General features: G+C 38.3%; 1 protein-coding gene across 2 annotated transcripts; it reads left to right on the top strand.

The window, feature by feature from the left end:
* The first annotated feature begins 1261 nt into the window (after positions 1 to 1261).
* tmem120aa (transmembrane protein 120Aa) lies at positions 1262 to 13486 on the top strand. 2 transcript variants are annotated; one of them, XM_046040888.1, is made up of 12 exons: positions 1262 to 1433; positions 5032 to 5150; positions 6792 to 6923; positions 7158 to 7217; positions 7314 to 7409; positions 7927 to 8016; positions 8833 to 8898; positions 9065 to 9126; positions 10841 to 10933; positions 11514 to 11578; positions 11773 to 11841; positions 12930 to 13486. In XM_046040888.1, the coding sequence occupies exons 1-12, from the start codon at positions 1356 to 1358 to the stop codon at positions 13041 to 13043; spliced, it is 1044 nt and encodes a 347-aa protein (XP_045896844.1). In that variant the 5' UTR covers positions 1262 to 1355; the 3' UTR covers positions 13044 to 13486. The 2 variants fall into 2 exon arrangements, with proteins under 2 accessions (XP_045896844.1, XP_045896842.1); XM_046040886.1 differs by having other exon boundaries at positions 10838 to 10933.
* The last annotated feature ends 1163 nt before the right edge of the window (positions 13487 to 14649 follow it).

The raw sequence follows: 14649 nt of genomic DNA, 5'->3' as shown, positions 1-14649 counted from the left end.
TACCCTACCTGGGACAGTGCGCACACCTTGCATAAAAGCGACCACACAATCTATGTCATTGAAATTGTTTTCTTTTTATAGATGGTTAAAGTCAGGGCCATGGTCTAGGGACATAATGCCAAACCCTGCTAATGTGGCGAGATTTGTAAAGGGGTCGCCAACGAGACATCTTATTGGACCAATCAGCTGCAAATTAGCACGTCCAGCAACCACGACGCACGCAGGAATTGTCGTGGCTGTGACAAAACCGGACGTTTTACGTGGCCTTGAAAATAAAAGCACAAAAGTTGTAATCTTTGAAATGTTTCCAGCTTGAAAGAAAAATAGTTTATTTAAGTCATTCAGTGACTCATTCACAGTAGTAGAATATAGCATTACTGTTATTAAAGATTAAAATTACTATTAATAATCATGAACTTACAAAATAGAATTGCACAACCTAAAGTCACAAAAGTCAAAGGGCTTGTCTGGAATTGATTTGTTTCAGACTCATTGACATGTTATTAATAGAGAGGAAAAAAAAGCAATTCATGAAATATTTAACCAAGATCAATTAATTCATTTGTCAGAAGAGCAGTGTGGGTAGCTGAAATAGGAAGGTCAGTCCATAATATACACTCTGTCCCCTTTAGTCCTCAACTTTGCCTTAGGTACTCATGAACAGTTATAGTGCTCCTTGCCAAGTCTTTGTTATGCAATTGGAGAAATTAACACCATTCCTCCACAAGATATCATTAATCATCACAAGATCATTATTATTAAATAGGCTATATATACAATATTTATCTGAGAAAGAAAAACAGAGATAGTCACATGCATCACTGAATAGATTTAAAGATCAAAGTTTTTATTCTATCATTTGGTCTTATGGTGATATTGGTGGAGAGAATTAGTAAAAAATTTGTATAATTTAAGCCATAAGGTTGTTGTAACCTTGCAATAACAGAGGATGTGCGAGTCATCTGTATGTGTATTGAATGTATAGTAATGTAATGTTCTGTTTATAAATTTGTTTATTATGTATTTGTGTAATTGGACCCCCTTTAAAATGAGGCGCTGCATCTCAAGGGGCATTCCTTTAATACATTCAATACAATTCAATTCAAATTACAAATTTTCCAGGAAACTATCAAGAAATATTCAGGGCATTATTGGGAAATGGCAGACGTCCCATCTGTTATAGACACTAAAGTTATGTAGCCACAACGGCTTTTATTCTGAAGGTTCTGACCGGAAGCCACACTCGTTGGTTTACCTTTGACGCTGACAGCAGTCCAACTGTTGCGCAGCGGACAGAGCGTGAATATTACTCAATATTACTTAATTCCTGGAGGTTTCCTGATGTTAGAGAAAAAATGATGTCCAATACGACGAGTTTAAGTGAATGTTTACGCGAATGGGAGGAATTAGAGAAGAACTACCAGCAAATTCATGTGAGTTTAAACAGTGTGTCTCCTCTCTCAGCTAACTTATGTTAGTGTGCCCTGCCCGCTGAGCTAACAGTCGTGTAGGCACACCGGCTACAGTGGCATCCGCCCTCAGCAGCCAAAGAAAATAGTACTGTGACAGCCAGGAGACAAACAATAACTCGGTGAAGTTAGAGGAGTTTATAGTGTAGACACCTGCCTCTCACTTTATCCTAACGGTTGTCATATTGACGCAGTACGACGCGGTGTCGAATCGATATGCTCTTTAACTACTAACTTAATAAGCTCTAAGTTATAACACCACAATTCTGTCTTACAGGTTTATTTGCACACATAAAGTTACAGTCATATATTATGCAACATGTTTAAAATGAATCGTACCGGGAATTTGTCATGTTGTGACTTGGTAGCCACGATTTAGCTAACGTTGGTTTATTAGTTAATGTTGCTAGTTCATTATTTAATAAAGTTAGTTAAAAGTTAGTACGTAATCAATGCAGACAAATGGCCCATGTGACTGTAGTAGTATATTGTAACAAGAGGTTATTATAGTCATGCATTAAAGTAAAAGCAGGATTTTATTGTTGTAGTTGGTTGAGGTGGAGCTGATTTTTTTTAACTATTTTGTATCGGATTGCAACTAATTACTATTTTTATTATGGATTAATCTGATGATTATTTTCAAGATTAACTGATTGAATGTTTGGTTTGTCACAATGTTTTTTTTCGTCAAACCAATAGTACTTATTAAGGAAAAACATCCTCTGGAACCATGAATTTTTAAAAAACAATTCTTGAAATAGTCACCAGTAACTCTTTCTCCAATCAATTAATTAATTGACTAATCGTTTAAGAAGTTTAATTCATAACATCATGTTTTATTGCTCTTCATTTGTTTTGTGTCAAAATGTGGAATTTGTAAAGTAACTTAAGCTCTCAGATAATTGTAGTGAAGTAAAAAGTACATTGTAATTTCAGCAAAAGTAAGAATATTTACTGGAGATACTTTATTTTCCATTTTATGTTACTTAAACTTCAACTCCACTACAATTCAGGGATGGTAATATGGTACGTTTTACTGCACTACATTTATCTGACAGCTGTACTTAATTTCCAGGTTACAAATACATACAAAACATTGGTTACTATAGGCTAATTAATGAAATACAATAATACAGAATAATAAACCAGTGGTTCCCAATCTTTTTTCCTTTTGACCCCTTAACGAAACAAACAATATCTAGGGAGGGCATCTCCCACATTTCAGATGTTTTTGAGTTATTGGCAGTCCCACCAAAGAGATGTATAAGCCAAGTTCACACTACACGATTTTTAGCCCGATTTGCTGCTCGGCGACCGTCAGGCTGTGATTGGGAGTAAATCAGTGGCTGATCGGCTGTCGCCAGTCGTGATGTGTGATAGGGCTGCAACTAATGACTATTATCGTAGTGGACTAATCTGTTAATTATTTATGCGATTAGTCGACTATTCACGATTATTTTTGTCACCCCCTAACCCTAACCCTAATTCTAATTAAAACATTTAACTAATTAAATATCTTTCAAGTGAATTACTGATCTCCAACACACAGCCTAACTAGTTAACGTTACCATTAAGTGAACGAGGTTTACTATTCAGAATGAACACCAGTATCAGCACCAGGGGGAAACCAGTGAAGAAGACAAGATAGCGTAGGCTACTCCTATAATTCACTGGTTTATACTAACTTTAAAACTTTTAACTGTTTAAGATTTTTGCTTTGGAATTATATAAAATACAAGCAAATTAAAAGCAAGTACTATAACCACAAGTGTACACTAACAATGTAATGTCTAATTAGAGCAATAAAGCCACTGTCCCCTTTCATCTGTAGTTTATTTTTCAAAAGTGCTTATAGGTTTTAGGCTATAACTCAGTGGAGAATGTTCTGTAGGCTACATCACAAGCCAGATGTTCCTTGATGTACTTTAAACCATTACTCATTACTAATAACTTTTTTAAAGCTGGGTCTTCGACATTGCCAGCGTTGTGTTGGACAGATTTGTGCTGCGGTGGTGTTCATGAGAGAGAGAGACAGAGACGAGCGAGAGGATGTGCTGCGCAGCTCTGTTGTTGCTGCTGCAGTGGTCTGAGTAACTTCGACCAGGCTCTGTGGGGGTGACTGGCACCACCAACCTCGCGGCGCTTGTGGAACTTCTCAACCCCCGAAAACGGTTGAGCACATATTCGATTCACCATCAACTTTGGTAAAACGTGTGTTTTCTTGACAAAACGTGGTTTGGAGGCCAGCGTCGGGTGACAGAGTCCTTGTCAGCTCGTGTAGTGTGTGACCCCCTGTCACCGATCAGTCACGTAGTGTGAACGTCAAAAACACTTCAAGACTCCCGTCACAGTGTGAACATCACGGCCATCGGCCAACGCTGAAAGTCATGTAGTCTGCACGAGCCTTAACTCTTTAAACTTCTCAGATGGTTATCCAAAATATGAAGAGACATTGGTGTAGCAGAACTTTGTTTTTTCTTCTTACATACCCCATTAATCATGTCACGACCCCTCAGATGTATTTTGTCTCACAACCTGGCTCAACAGTGGGTGACAAAAGCGGGAAACCACACAGTCTGAAAATAATAATAGATATTTTAATAAGTAATTTTAACAAAATATACAATTGTAGGTGTCTGTCAGATCAGTATGTATGCAGTGTGTGTGTGAGTGGAGTGTGTGGGTGTAGAACGCAAAGAACCAAACAAAACAGAAGCGGTCGGCAGGCCAGGAGAAGAGAGAGTCAAATCATCAAGCAGGCTCCTTTATAGCCACCTGAGCCCCGCCTGCTCAGGTGTGTTACATCTCACACCAGGTATCAACTCCACCCAACTGACCCTTTGGAGGGGGCCTGACCCCTTGGTTGGGAACCACGATTAAACTACCAAAAGTACTGTACATAGTTATACTACTACATAGAAGTAGTTAAAAGTAGCTCCACCTCGACCAGCTATAATGAGTTACTTGGGACATTTTTGGGGTACTTTTCTTTTGTACTTTACTTAAATAGGATTTTAAATGTAGGACTTTAAATGTAGTCATTTTACATTGTTGTATTAGTAGGCTACTTTTACTTACATAAAGGATCAGAATACTTCTTTTAACACTGATTATTTTTATTATTAGATTGATATTAACAATGCATTACTATTTTATGTAAGTCATACTCTGATGTTGTAGCTGTGAATATTTTCTCTTAAATGTAGTAGGTAAGAATCTGATCAACCCTTTTCTCAAGTCGAGGTAAAACTTGTACAAAAGCATAGTTCGTGAGTAAATGTACTTAGCAATTTTCCACCATTGCTGCTGGACTAGAAGTGACTGGTCTGACTGTTGAATTATGAATAGAAAGTGCTTGATTTAATGAACTGGAGCACTCTATACTCAAAGAATCAGTTTCTGTGTATTTGGAGAACAGGATTACAACACAGGATTACAGCTAATTGTGCAAGACTCTGACCTCAACAAGACAGAGCTGCTCTTCCTTCTACGGAAGGCATCTCTTGTCTATGACCTCTCCACTACCGCTGAAGCTGATATATATTCCCCTTTTCACCTCCAGGACACCCATCGTCTGTATAAACAGAAACTTGAGGAAGTGGCAAAACTGCAAGGCAGCTGCTCCGGTGCTATAGCACGTCAGAGGAAGAGGCTGAAAGAGCTCACTGGGTCACTTGAAGAGTGAGTACTGATCAGCGATGTCATTTAGAATATGCTGACAGTATTTGTTCAAGAGGAGGTCAACAGAGCGAAACATACTAGATGACTTTAATCATATTACACCTTAATTCTGAAACATCTACATTAGAAGGCTGTTCATGGCAGGTTCTGGTCCTGGTCTTTAAAGTACTGCTGATTTGTGGTTTGCACCTGTTTTTCTTTAGATTAGCTTTCACTTTTTTCTCTGTAAATCACTTTAAAATTGAACTTGAACATATAGTGATGAAAATGAGGAGCCCTCAGAGTTTCAGGGCAATGAGTAGGTGTATTCTTATGTATATATAGAAAATTTGCTTGTGCAGGTCACACACCGCCATAGAGACCCTGAGGTAAATTTCAATGCAGCGGTAGTGCTGGATTAATTACAGGTTCCGATGGACAGGAGTGGCAGTGTTTGTTGATAGGAATGGGGTTTGAACCCTTTTGAATCCCTTATCAAATGTTGTTAGGTTTACTTTTTAATATTTGGCTATACAGCTATAGTCATCTGTACTTCACAAAAGATTTACTCCAAATACTGAAAGTCCTGATTCAGAACTATTAGGTCAAATAAAAATGTTGAAATGATATGAATCAACCTTTAAGTGGGAAATGAGAAATCAGCTGATCATGTGTCTTGGTCTCTGTTGAATTACAATAACACACGTTTAGCTCATGGTCGTTCAGTGGTGGTACAGTATCTTTTCATTCACTAAGCATCTTTGGCTGTATAAAGACACCAGCTGCAGAGAGCATATTTCAGTCAGGACAACTTTTATCAGGGAAACTGATATTTGCACCACTGTAGTTATGTTTAGCGGTATGGCTCTGTTCTGGGAGAGCACCTCCTTGCCCTTCCGTGGAAAGCCAGAGCAGCAGTAAAGACCTCCGGGACAGAGCAGGCATTAATACGGAATTACATGATTAATTAGATACGGCCTGAAAGGTGGTTATCAGCTGCTTGCAGAATAAGCAGCAAGGGCAGGCAGGCAGGCAATAGCAGCTTAAATAAGATGCCTGGTATGGAATTTGCCAATGAATGCTAAGAGAGGAATCAGCTGAGCTGTCAGTTGATGTGGCTGGTTTTAAGATAGCTGCTATCAGCTAATGTGCTGGGATTGTGAGCTGAGCTTGACTTTGTTGCCTGTCTGAACCAATGCTATGCTTGATTAACCAGAAAACAGACAAACCTTTATTTTTAGCTGGTATGGAATGAATGCTAATTAGCCACAGCTGATTGAATCTGCAGACGGTGATGTCTGACATTTTTACCAGCGACAATCAGCTTAAGCCGAAACTTTGCTCTTTGCCAATGAAAAAAGAGCAAGGACAGATAAAAGGCTTGATAAAAGATTTGTTAGCATCAGAGCTTGGTAAATCTGGGTATTTTGTTGACCAGGAACTAGATCCAAAATGGAACCTGCAATCTGAACCTTTCCCTATTTGTGGGTAGGAAGCCACTGATTAGCCAGGGATTATGCCTTTTTTACTGGAGGGCATGATTGAAAATACAAAAATGTAATTATCAAGAGCCAGAAGTAACAACAAATATTGTTTGTGATTTTGTATGCAAGTATGTTCTGTGTTATAAACATGTCATAATTATTTTTTCTCAATGATTAGATGCAAAGAAAATCATCCAGTGCCCAAATTAGGTCCAGAGGAAGTGGATGCCATCGCTGAAATCAAGGACTGCATGAAAGACAGAGCAAATGCTTTCTCTGAAATGGAAGCTTTTCTGCCAAAGAAGAACGGGTCTGATTTTGTCATTTGATTTATTGTTTGTGTTTGGATGTCAAAGGGGAGTTTCGTAATAAATTCCCAGTATTTCTTTCCATAGTGCAGCAAACACGGAAAATGTCAAACTGTTCATAGTAGTTGTACTGGCACAGCTTGTTGTTGTGTAACAGAGCTGATACATTTTTAAAACAAAATAAATTATTAAAATGTTTTTCACATTGTGAGTGACTGACACCTCTTCCTGTTTAGGTTATACCTCACTCTTGTTTTAGGAAACGTCAACGTAACACTCCTCAACAAACAGGCAAAGTAAGTCACATTGACATTCATTTAATCCGTGCTCACAACCCAAAAACATCTTGTCAACCGCACATTGACATCAATTCTGTTTGCTTCACCAAACAGATTTGCCTACAAAGATGAATACGAGAAATTTAAACTGGTCCTCACGGTCATCCTCTTTGTATTCTCCTTCACGTGCCGCTTTTTGTTCAGCTACAGGTAAGGTTTCCCAACACCTTGTTTATGTTTGCAGTGGTGCACCTAATGTAGCTATTTTCCTAGATTAAAACACATCTGGAGCTGTAGTAGCAGCAGGATGGCTCATGTGGGATCGAGTAAATAAACCACAGTGGCCATGTTTATTGCGATGAAGGAAAATCAGGGCAGTGATGTAGCTTCTTGGAACTAAGGGAATGTCCAAACCAAAGGACTTAGTTACTAAGTAACCAAGAAAACTCCTGGTACGTGAATGCTACAGCTTTACTGATTGGGTCTTTGAGGCAGATATATAATAAAAACATTAATTAACCCCTAAATGTGGTTATTTGGTTATCATGACAAGATATGTGGCTGATCAGATCAGAACTGACAGAGGACTTCTGCCTTCGCTGCACGGCAAGTGTAGAATGACGTGATGATGATGATGAATGAATTAGCTTGTTCAATTATTTCCATTATATGTGTGAATTGTTGGTTGTGTGTCTTCATGTGCCTTTTTTTTTTAACTTTGTTTCAGAGTCCTAGATGCGCTGTTCAACTTCCTGTTGGTGTGGTACTACTGCACACTCACAATCCGGGAGAGCATTCTCATCAGCAATGGCTCAAGGTCTGCGATAAATTTCTTGTCTCCACTATTTTTTTAATCATAATAATAATAATTTGACCAGTCACATAAAGCCTTCCTCAAGCCTTCCGCCTTGTCATGTAGGGAGGAACTTTGAACCCTAACGCCAGGAATCCACTGACTCCGGCTACAGCATGTTACGCCATGGTTTTGTGTCTGTTTTAACCGTGTTTATTGTTGTTTTTGCGATCGGGAGTCTCCCCGGGTTGTTTTATTTTGAAAATTGATCGGATTCTCTGTGCCGTTCTGTGTTTGACTTCCTGCCTGGTTTGATCTGCTCTGCGCTGCTTGACGCGGCTTGCGTCAAAAATAGACCAGCTACCTATTCTCGGCGGAGCGGAAAGCCGCTTCTGGGACGCGCTGTGGCCGCATTTAGTGGACTCAAAAGCATTGACTATAATGGCCACGATCAGCTCCAGGAAGCGTGGCACAGCCGTTACGCGGCGTAGCCAGAGTCAGTGGATTTTAGCCGTAAGCCTTTGTTAAAATGGGGTGGTGATGGCACAATGGATAAGATGCCTGCCTTTGGTGTGAAAAACCCGGATTCAACTCCACACTGTGACCCATGTACCAGTGTGTCCCTGAGCAAGACACTTAACCCCTAGTTGCTCCAGAGGCGTGCGACCTCTGACATATATAGCAATTGTAAGTCACTTTGGATAAAAGCGTGAGATAAATTAATAAATGTAAAATCTTCTTCTGTAATTAAGTGACTCTTGCCTGTTGGTTTCCTGTCTAGCAGTACTACATAGAGTACAGTCCTGTGTCCTTCAGTGTCAGTCCTCTGTGTTGTTTCAGGATCAAAGGTTGGTGGGTTTTCCATCACTACGTGTCAACCTTCCTGTCTGGAGTCATGCTCACTTGGTGAGTGATGTTATCCACTTTTCTTTCTTTCGTTTTACACTTTCATAACTGTCCACAATATTAGAATAATATATTGACTGGTTGGTGTTGAAACCTTACCATCAAAATACTTTCACTCTCGTCCACTTAAATGTCATAAAAGTTTGCATGTTGTCTTTGTTCGCAGGCCTGAAGGCGCGCTGTACCAGATGTTTAGGAACCAGTTTCTATCATACTCTATGTACCAAAGTAAGAGAATCAAGTCCCGATTCCACACAACATACTTACTTTCTGAAATATACATCAGCATAGTATGCTGTATAGGCCAAAGGCACAAGTATTTTTGGCTTTTAATCCCTTAAAACAAACCCTACTTGTGACCCTTCATTCCAGGAAATGACGATAAGGTGGACATAATTTGGGACTGCTTTGTGTCGATATTATAAAACTCTAACTGTCCAGCCCTCATCGTTCCAGATCCACCGATTCTTTCGTTCTCGTAGTTTCTTTTAAGGATTTATATTCTTTTTACACCTGAAGAGGTAAAATTATCCATAATATTTCAAGGGAATCCCAGGTCATAAGAATGAATCTGGTTTAGACACTTGTTCAGTCACTTTGTATATAAAAATGCTACCAACAGTTCTTTGAACATTTTGACACTTTCCCAGTGTAACCAACTTAAAATATGGTTAAAATGAGTGTGTAGTATCAAGTGTAAACTGTCAATAGTCCTCAACATGAATAAGTAGGGGTGTGACGAGATCTCGCGCCACATGATCTCACAAGATTAAATTGTGACGAGATATCTCATCAGGTAAAAAGCTGTCTCGAGAGACTCACGCAATTGACATTTTTCATACGTTGTCAGTCAAGCCACAAATTCATTTTCTCACGCAGTAAAAGACAAATGTATAACTGAAAAGAAAGACTTGCAGAGCTAATCAACTCCGCCCAGCTGATGCCACACCGGCGTACACCCTGATAGTAATCAACCGCACCGCCCGCGCTGTGAGTCCAGACAGCTGTGAGGAAACGTAGCTGGTAGAGTTTTGCAACATAAACATCTAAAAACTGAAGCGCAGCCTGCTCTGTTTGGGACTGTCAGCTGCACTTTATCTGAGCTGCCGAAGTTAATGTGTGTGGATTTGTGGTGAGATTTCTGCCTGATCAAAAGTGTTTGTTTCAGTTATTTTCGGTTCCACATGCAACATGCGGTCCCAAACTCTGCCAGTCAAATGGTCTAAAGGGGATAATGTTACTTCCAGCGGATGAATGTCGTAATGCACAGCAGAGTAAGGGGCAGGTAGATTTCTCATCAAATGATGAGGTTATTCTCTTAATATTATGACTTTTTTCTGGACATGTCAGAGAACACAGATATGTGTGAGAGATTGTGAGTCCAGAAAGTTTTGAACATGAGTAGAAAATCTGCTAAAACACATGAGCTATTAAAGTCCAGGAGTTTCTAACTAAATAAAAATTAAATAATTTATTATTAAGGCGAAAAGGTGCCATATTTAAAGAGGTTACTTCCACAAACAAAGACACAGAAGAGAGGGACTAAATCATGACTCAGCAGGGATGATATTACATGAGTAAAGTTGCTCTACAGGAGAAACAAACATGAAAGTAACACAGAATTCCTGAGAGCTTGACTGCGTTAGAATCTGTTACAGTTAGACTATAGATTTTGAATTGTCACCTGCTTCCTGAATTGTGTGATTCTCTTTCTTTCTCACCATAAACTGAAAAAAATTGCCAGAATGCCGGAAATAAAGTGTTTAATACTCAGAATTTTCAAATAATTTAGCATTAAAGATTTTTTTAAAATAGTGTTAAAATCTCGTCCTCAATCTCATGAACCCAATCTCATCTCGTCACACTCCTATGAATAAGTCAAATATCACACAACATGCTGTATGTCTTGGCCAACAATTAACAACTTTTCTTTGCAAAGTAGGCTTTGTCCAGTTTCTCCAGTACTACTACCAGAGAGGCTGTTTGTACAGACTTAGAGCGCTGGGAGAAAGACATAACATGGACCTTACTGTCGGTGAGTGCACTCTACACTGCTGTCAGTCACCAGCTTGACACTTAAAATTATACAAAGAGAAGGGGAACAAATTATCTAACATACCTGCATACTTTATGCCATACAGATTAAAAGCTGCCAAACGATAAATGAGGCTGATTTTATTGTCTGACTTTAGGTAATCAAAGACAAATAATATTTCTGCCGAAAGGTAACAAGAGGTTGTACAAATGCCAAAGATATGTTTGAGGTTATTTAGAAACAGTATGTACATTACAGCCTCACAAAGACACTATCATGGCTGTAGACTCTTGTTCAACTGTCTGTACGTATGTCCATTATTTTTATTTATGTTGAGGGATCCTTATCAGATTTATGTAAGGGAAACAAAGAATATGGGCAATCGATTTTTAAATTCTCATCTCTTAACATATGGGCCAAGTTCAGTTCTTCTTTCATGTCCACTGTATGTTTATCTGTCATGTCTAAGTAATCATCTTGAATGCACTGTAGCAATGCAGGAGGAATATCCTCTTATGATAATGATAAATTGAGTTAATCTGAGCTCAGTGACTCACCTGTCTGCTCTCCTGGTGTTCAGAGGGTTTCCAGTCCTGGATGTGGAGAGGCTTGACCTTCCTCCTTCCTTTCTTGTTCTTTTGTCACGTGAGTAGCCTCTCTATTAATACTGCTTACTTACTTACATTTAGGGCTCATTCATTAATTAATCTATTAGGTTTTAAGATATTTTTAAATGAATTATTGCCAATTCTGAAAATTAAAATTAAACTGAATTTAAGTTTTACTCCAAAGTTTGCTGTTTAGAGCTTTCTTGACTGTTGTTGTTTCTCTTCTCACAGTTCTGGCAGCTCTACAACAGCATAATACTCTTCAGGATGTTTCAGCTCCCAGAGTGTAAAGAGTGGCAGGTTTGTACACCGGAAGGCTTCAGTGTTCCCCCTAAAACTCTGTCTTTAAATGCCTAACATATAATTCTGAGTTGGAAAATTATGAGAAAATTCAGAAACATTGCAAGTACTATGATGTGTTTATATCCCTCTGGTGTTTTCATGTGCATTTGTCATTATATTCAACATTTAAAGGTGGGGTAAGCGATTCTAATCCATTACACATCTTTATGTCAAATTCAGTGAATATCTCCTCACGGTTTGCTAGCTTCTGTGTGTGCAGAAAATAAATCTGGTGTTTGTACACAACCCTGGCTCTGTAAATGGGAAACCAAAATAAAAACGTCTCAGACCGAGCCACACAATACTATTCCAGCTATGATTTGTGTGTCAGGTACCATTGAATTACTCTCCCACGGACATACAGCAAGTGTAGCGACAGTTTGCTAACCCACAATTTAGCTAATGTTAGTTACATTACTTGCTGGGTCATTGTTTCCTCTATATCAAGTTTTTTGTCACGGTGCTGGAATTCATAACCCACCTTGAATAGGCCAACTCATTTTATGTTCGAGTGTCAAACTTTTCATGTGATACCCAAAGTTTAGCCGTTTTCTTATGTTTTTCGACGATATTTGATCCAACAAGAAATGTCCTACTGTCATGTAATTTAAATCATAAAAAGATCTTGGTTAATCAGATTCAGATTTTCTTTCTTTAATCCAATGATTGTCTGTACAGTGCAAAATTTTTTTTAGACTCAGTTGAGACTTGTTGACAGCTAAACTTAAATATATGTACCTATGAGGTGCATACATGGCAGTAAAAGAGTCGACGTATTGAGGGTGTCGTGTATTGTACAGATTGTTAAGCCCCTGATGCAAATGTGTGATTTTAGATATTGGCCTATATACATCAAATTGACTATAATAGAAAACAACTGAGCAACTTATGGTATAAATCCAAGTACAGATATGAAATCAGATATTTTGGTGAAGTACAACATACAGATAGCAGCTTGTGCATATTTTGATTTATTAAAAGTTCTGTGAGTCTGAAAGACCCTCTGACCTGGGGTTAATTTTGTTTTGTTATGTTTGTCTGTTTAGGTTGGGATGTGCTGCTGCTCTTACATGGTGCTCTTCATGGGAAATGTCTTCACCACACTGGGAGTGGTTTATCAGAAATACAAGAACAACCAGGACAAGCCCAAGAGCTTGTAGAACTGGAATAATGAAAAGGGCAGAATCACCAAAAATCCTCCTGTTTATGAAACAGAAAACGTTCAAAGTTACCGTAGCTCTAATATTCTCTTTAGAGCTCTTTATCGATGTTATGATTGTTGTCCTTGTGGACCATGTACTCCTACTTTTTGTCCTTTGATTTTATATTTGTGTAAATGATGGTCAAACACTTTGTACGGGTAGGTCATAGACATTATCACACTAACCTGTCAGAAAATAAAAAAACAATCAGGTACCAGGCAGGTCTTGTTAAGTAACACTGAAAGCTTGTTTCAGTGAGATTTTAGATCTTGAATTGCATGACTCTGAAAAGGAAAAGTTTCTGAATAAAGAATTAACCATGTTATTTCCATCATATTTATTTAGGGAAACCTAAAGTTTACTCAGCAGCTGCTATGTGCTTAATAAAACACTCTTCCAAAGCCCCACTTGTTTTTTTTTCACTGTCACGTCGGCTAACCCTATGTTACAGGTGGTGTTGGAATCTGTATTTGTCACTGGTTAATTAATATGTATATTTTTATCACAGTGCAGCAGCTGCTGGATGCCTGCTGTGGGGTAATAAGATCACTCTGTTACTGTAGCATGAGCATTCAGTATTCAATGTTTTAAGATCTTCTAATACATACTTGTTCCTAGAACATGTCTTTGGTGTAACCTTGTCCTAAAAGTGTTTCTGACAGACATTTTAACTTTGTGGATCACAAAGTACATTTTAACTTTTCAAGCCTGTCTTAAAGTCAGGTGTTCAGCTAGTGGAATGTAATAATTTACTCGAGTACTGTACTTATGTCCCTTTTTGAGGTACTTTATTTTTTCTTCTTCATGCCACTTTATATTTCTACTCTGCTACATTTCAGAGGTAAATATCATACTGTTTACTTTGCTACAATTTGGCAACTTTTGTTACTAGTTTTTGCCTCTTAAGAAACTATAAAATATGATGTTTTCTTATAAATGAAACTACCCAACAGTAGATACACAAGTACAGCTGAAATGATTTGTTGATCAATCAATTAGCTGATTGACAGACAGTTAATTGGCTACTCTTGATAATTGTTGCTACTTTTGCTTTTCATTATTCTAATCGGATCCAAACCCGAGTGGGCTGGGAACCGTTCCCTGTATCAGCGGAGTAAAACCTATTGTAATTAACTACAGGTGCTGGTCATATAATTAGAATATCATCAAAAAGTTGATTTATTCCAGTTATTCCATTCAAAAAGTGAAACTTCGATATTCATTCATTACACACAGACTGATATATTTCAAATTTTTATATTATTTAATGATGATTAAAACTGACAACTAATGAAAATCCCAAATTCTGTATCTCTGAAAATTAGAATATTACTTAAGACCAATACAAAAAAAGGATTTTTAGAAATGTTGGCCAACTAAAAAGTTTGAACATGAACATTATGAGCATGTACAGCACTCAATACTTAGTTGGGGCTCCTTTTGCCTGAATTACTGCAGCAATGCGGCGTGGCATGGAGTCGATCAGTCTGTGGCACTGCTCAGGTGTTATGAGAGCCCAGGTTGCTCTGATAGTGGCCTTCAGCTCTTCTGCATTGTTGGGTCT

The sequence above is a fragment of the Micropterus dolomieu genome, linkage group LG23 (assembly GCF_021292245.1).
Source record: "Micropterus dolomieu isolate WLL.071019.BEF.003 ecotype Adirondacks linkage group LG23, ASM2129224v1, whole genome shotgun sequence".
Taxonomy (NCBI): Eukaryota; Metazoa; Chordata; class Actinopteri; order Centrarchiformes; family Centrarchidae; genus Micropterus; species Micropterus dolomieu.
Note: the sequence above shows the minus strand (reverse complement) of the source record. Positions and strands in the feature narration are given on the sequence as shown.

Bases quoted from the DNA above. Each gene is read 5' to 3' on its own strand.
- tmem120aa (XM_046040886.1), top strand. From the start codon at position 1,356: ATGATGTCCAATACGACGAGTTTAAGTGAATGTTTACGCGAATGGGAG. The intron at 7,218-7,313 runs GTAAGTCACATT...TTCACCAAACAG, and splicing joins CTCCTCAACAAACAGGCAAA to ATTTGCCTACAAAGATGAAT. The intron at 10,934-11,513 runs GTGAGTGCACTC...CCTGGTGTTCAG, and splicing joins TAACATGGACCTTACTGTCG to AGGGTTTCCAGTCCTGGATG.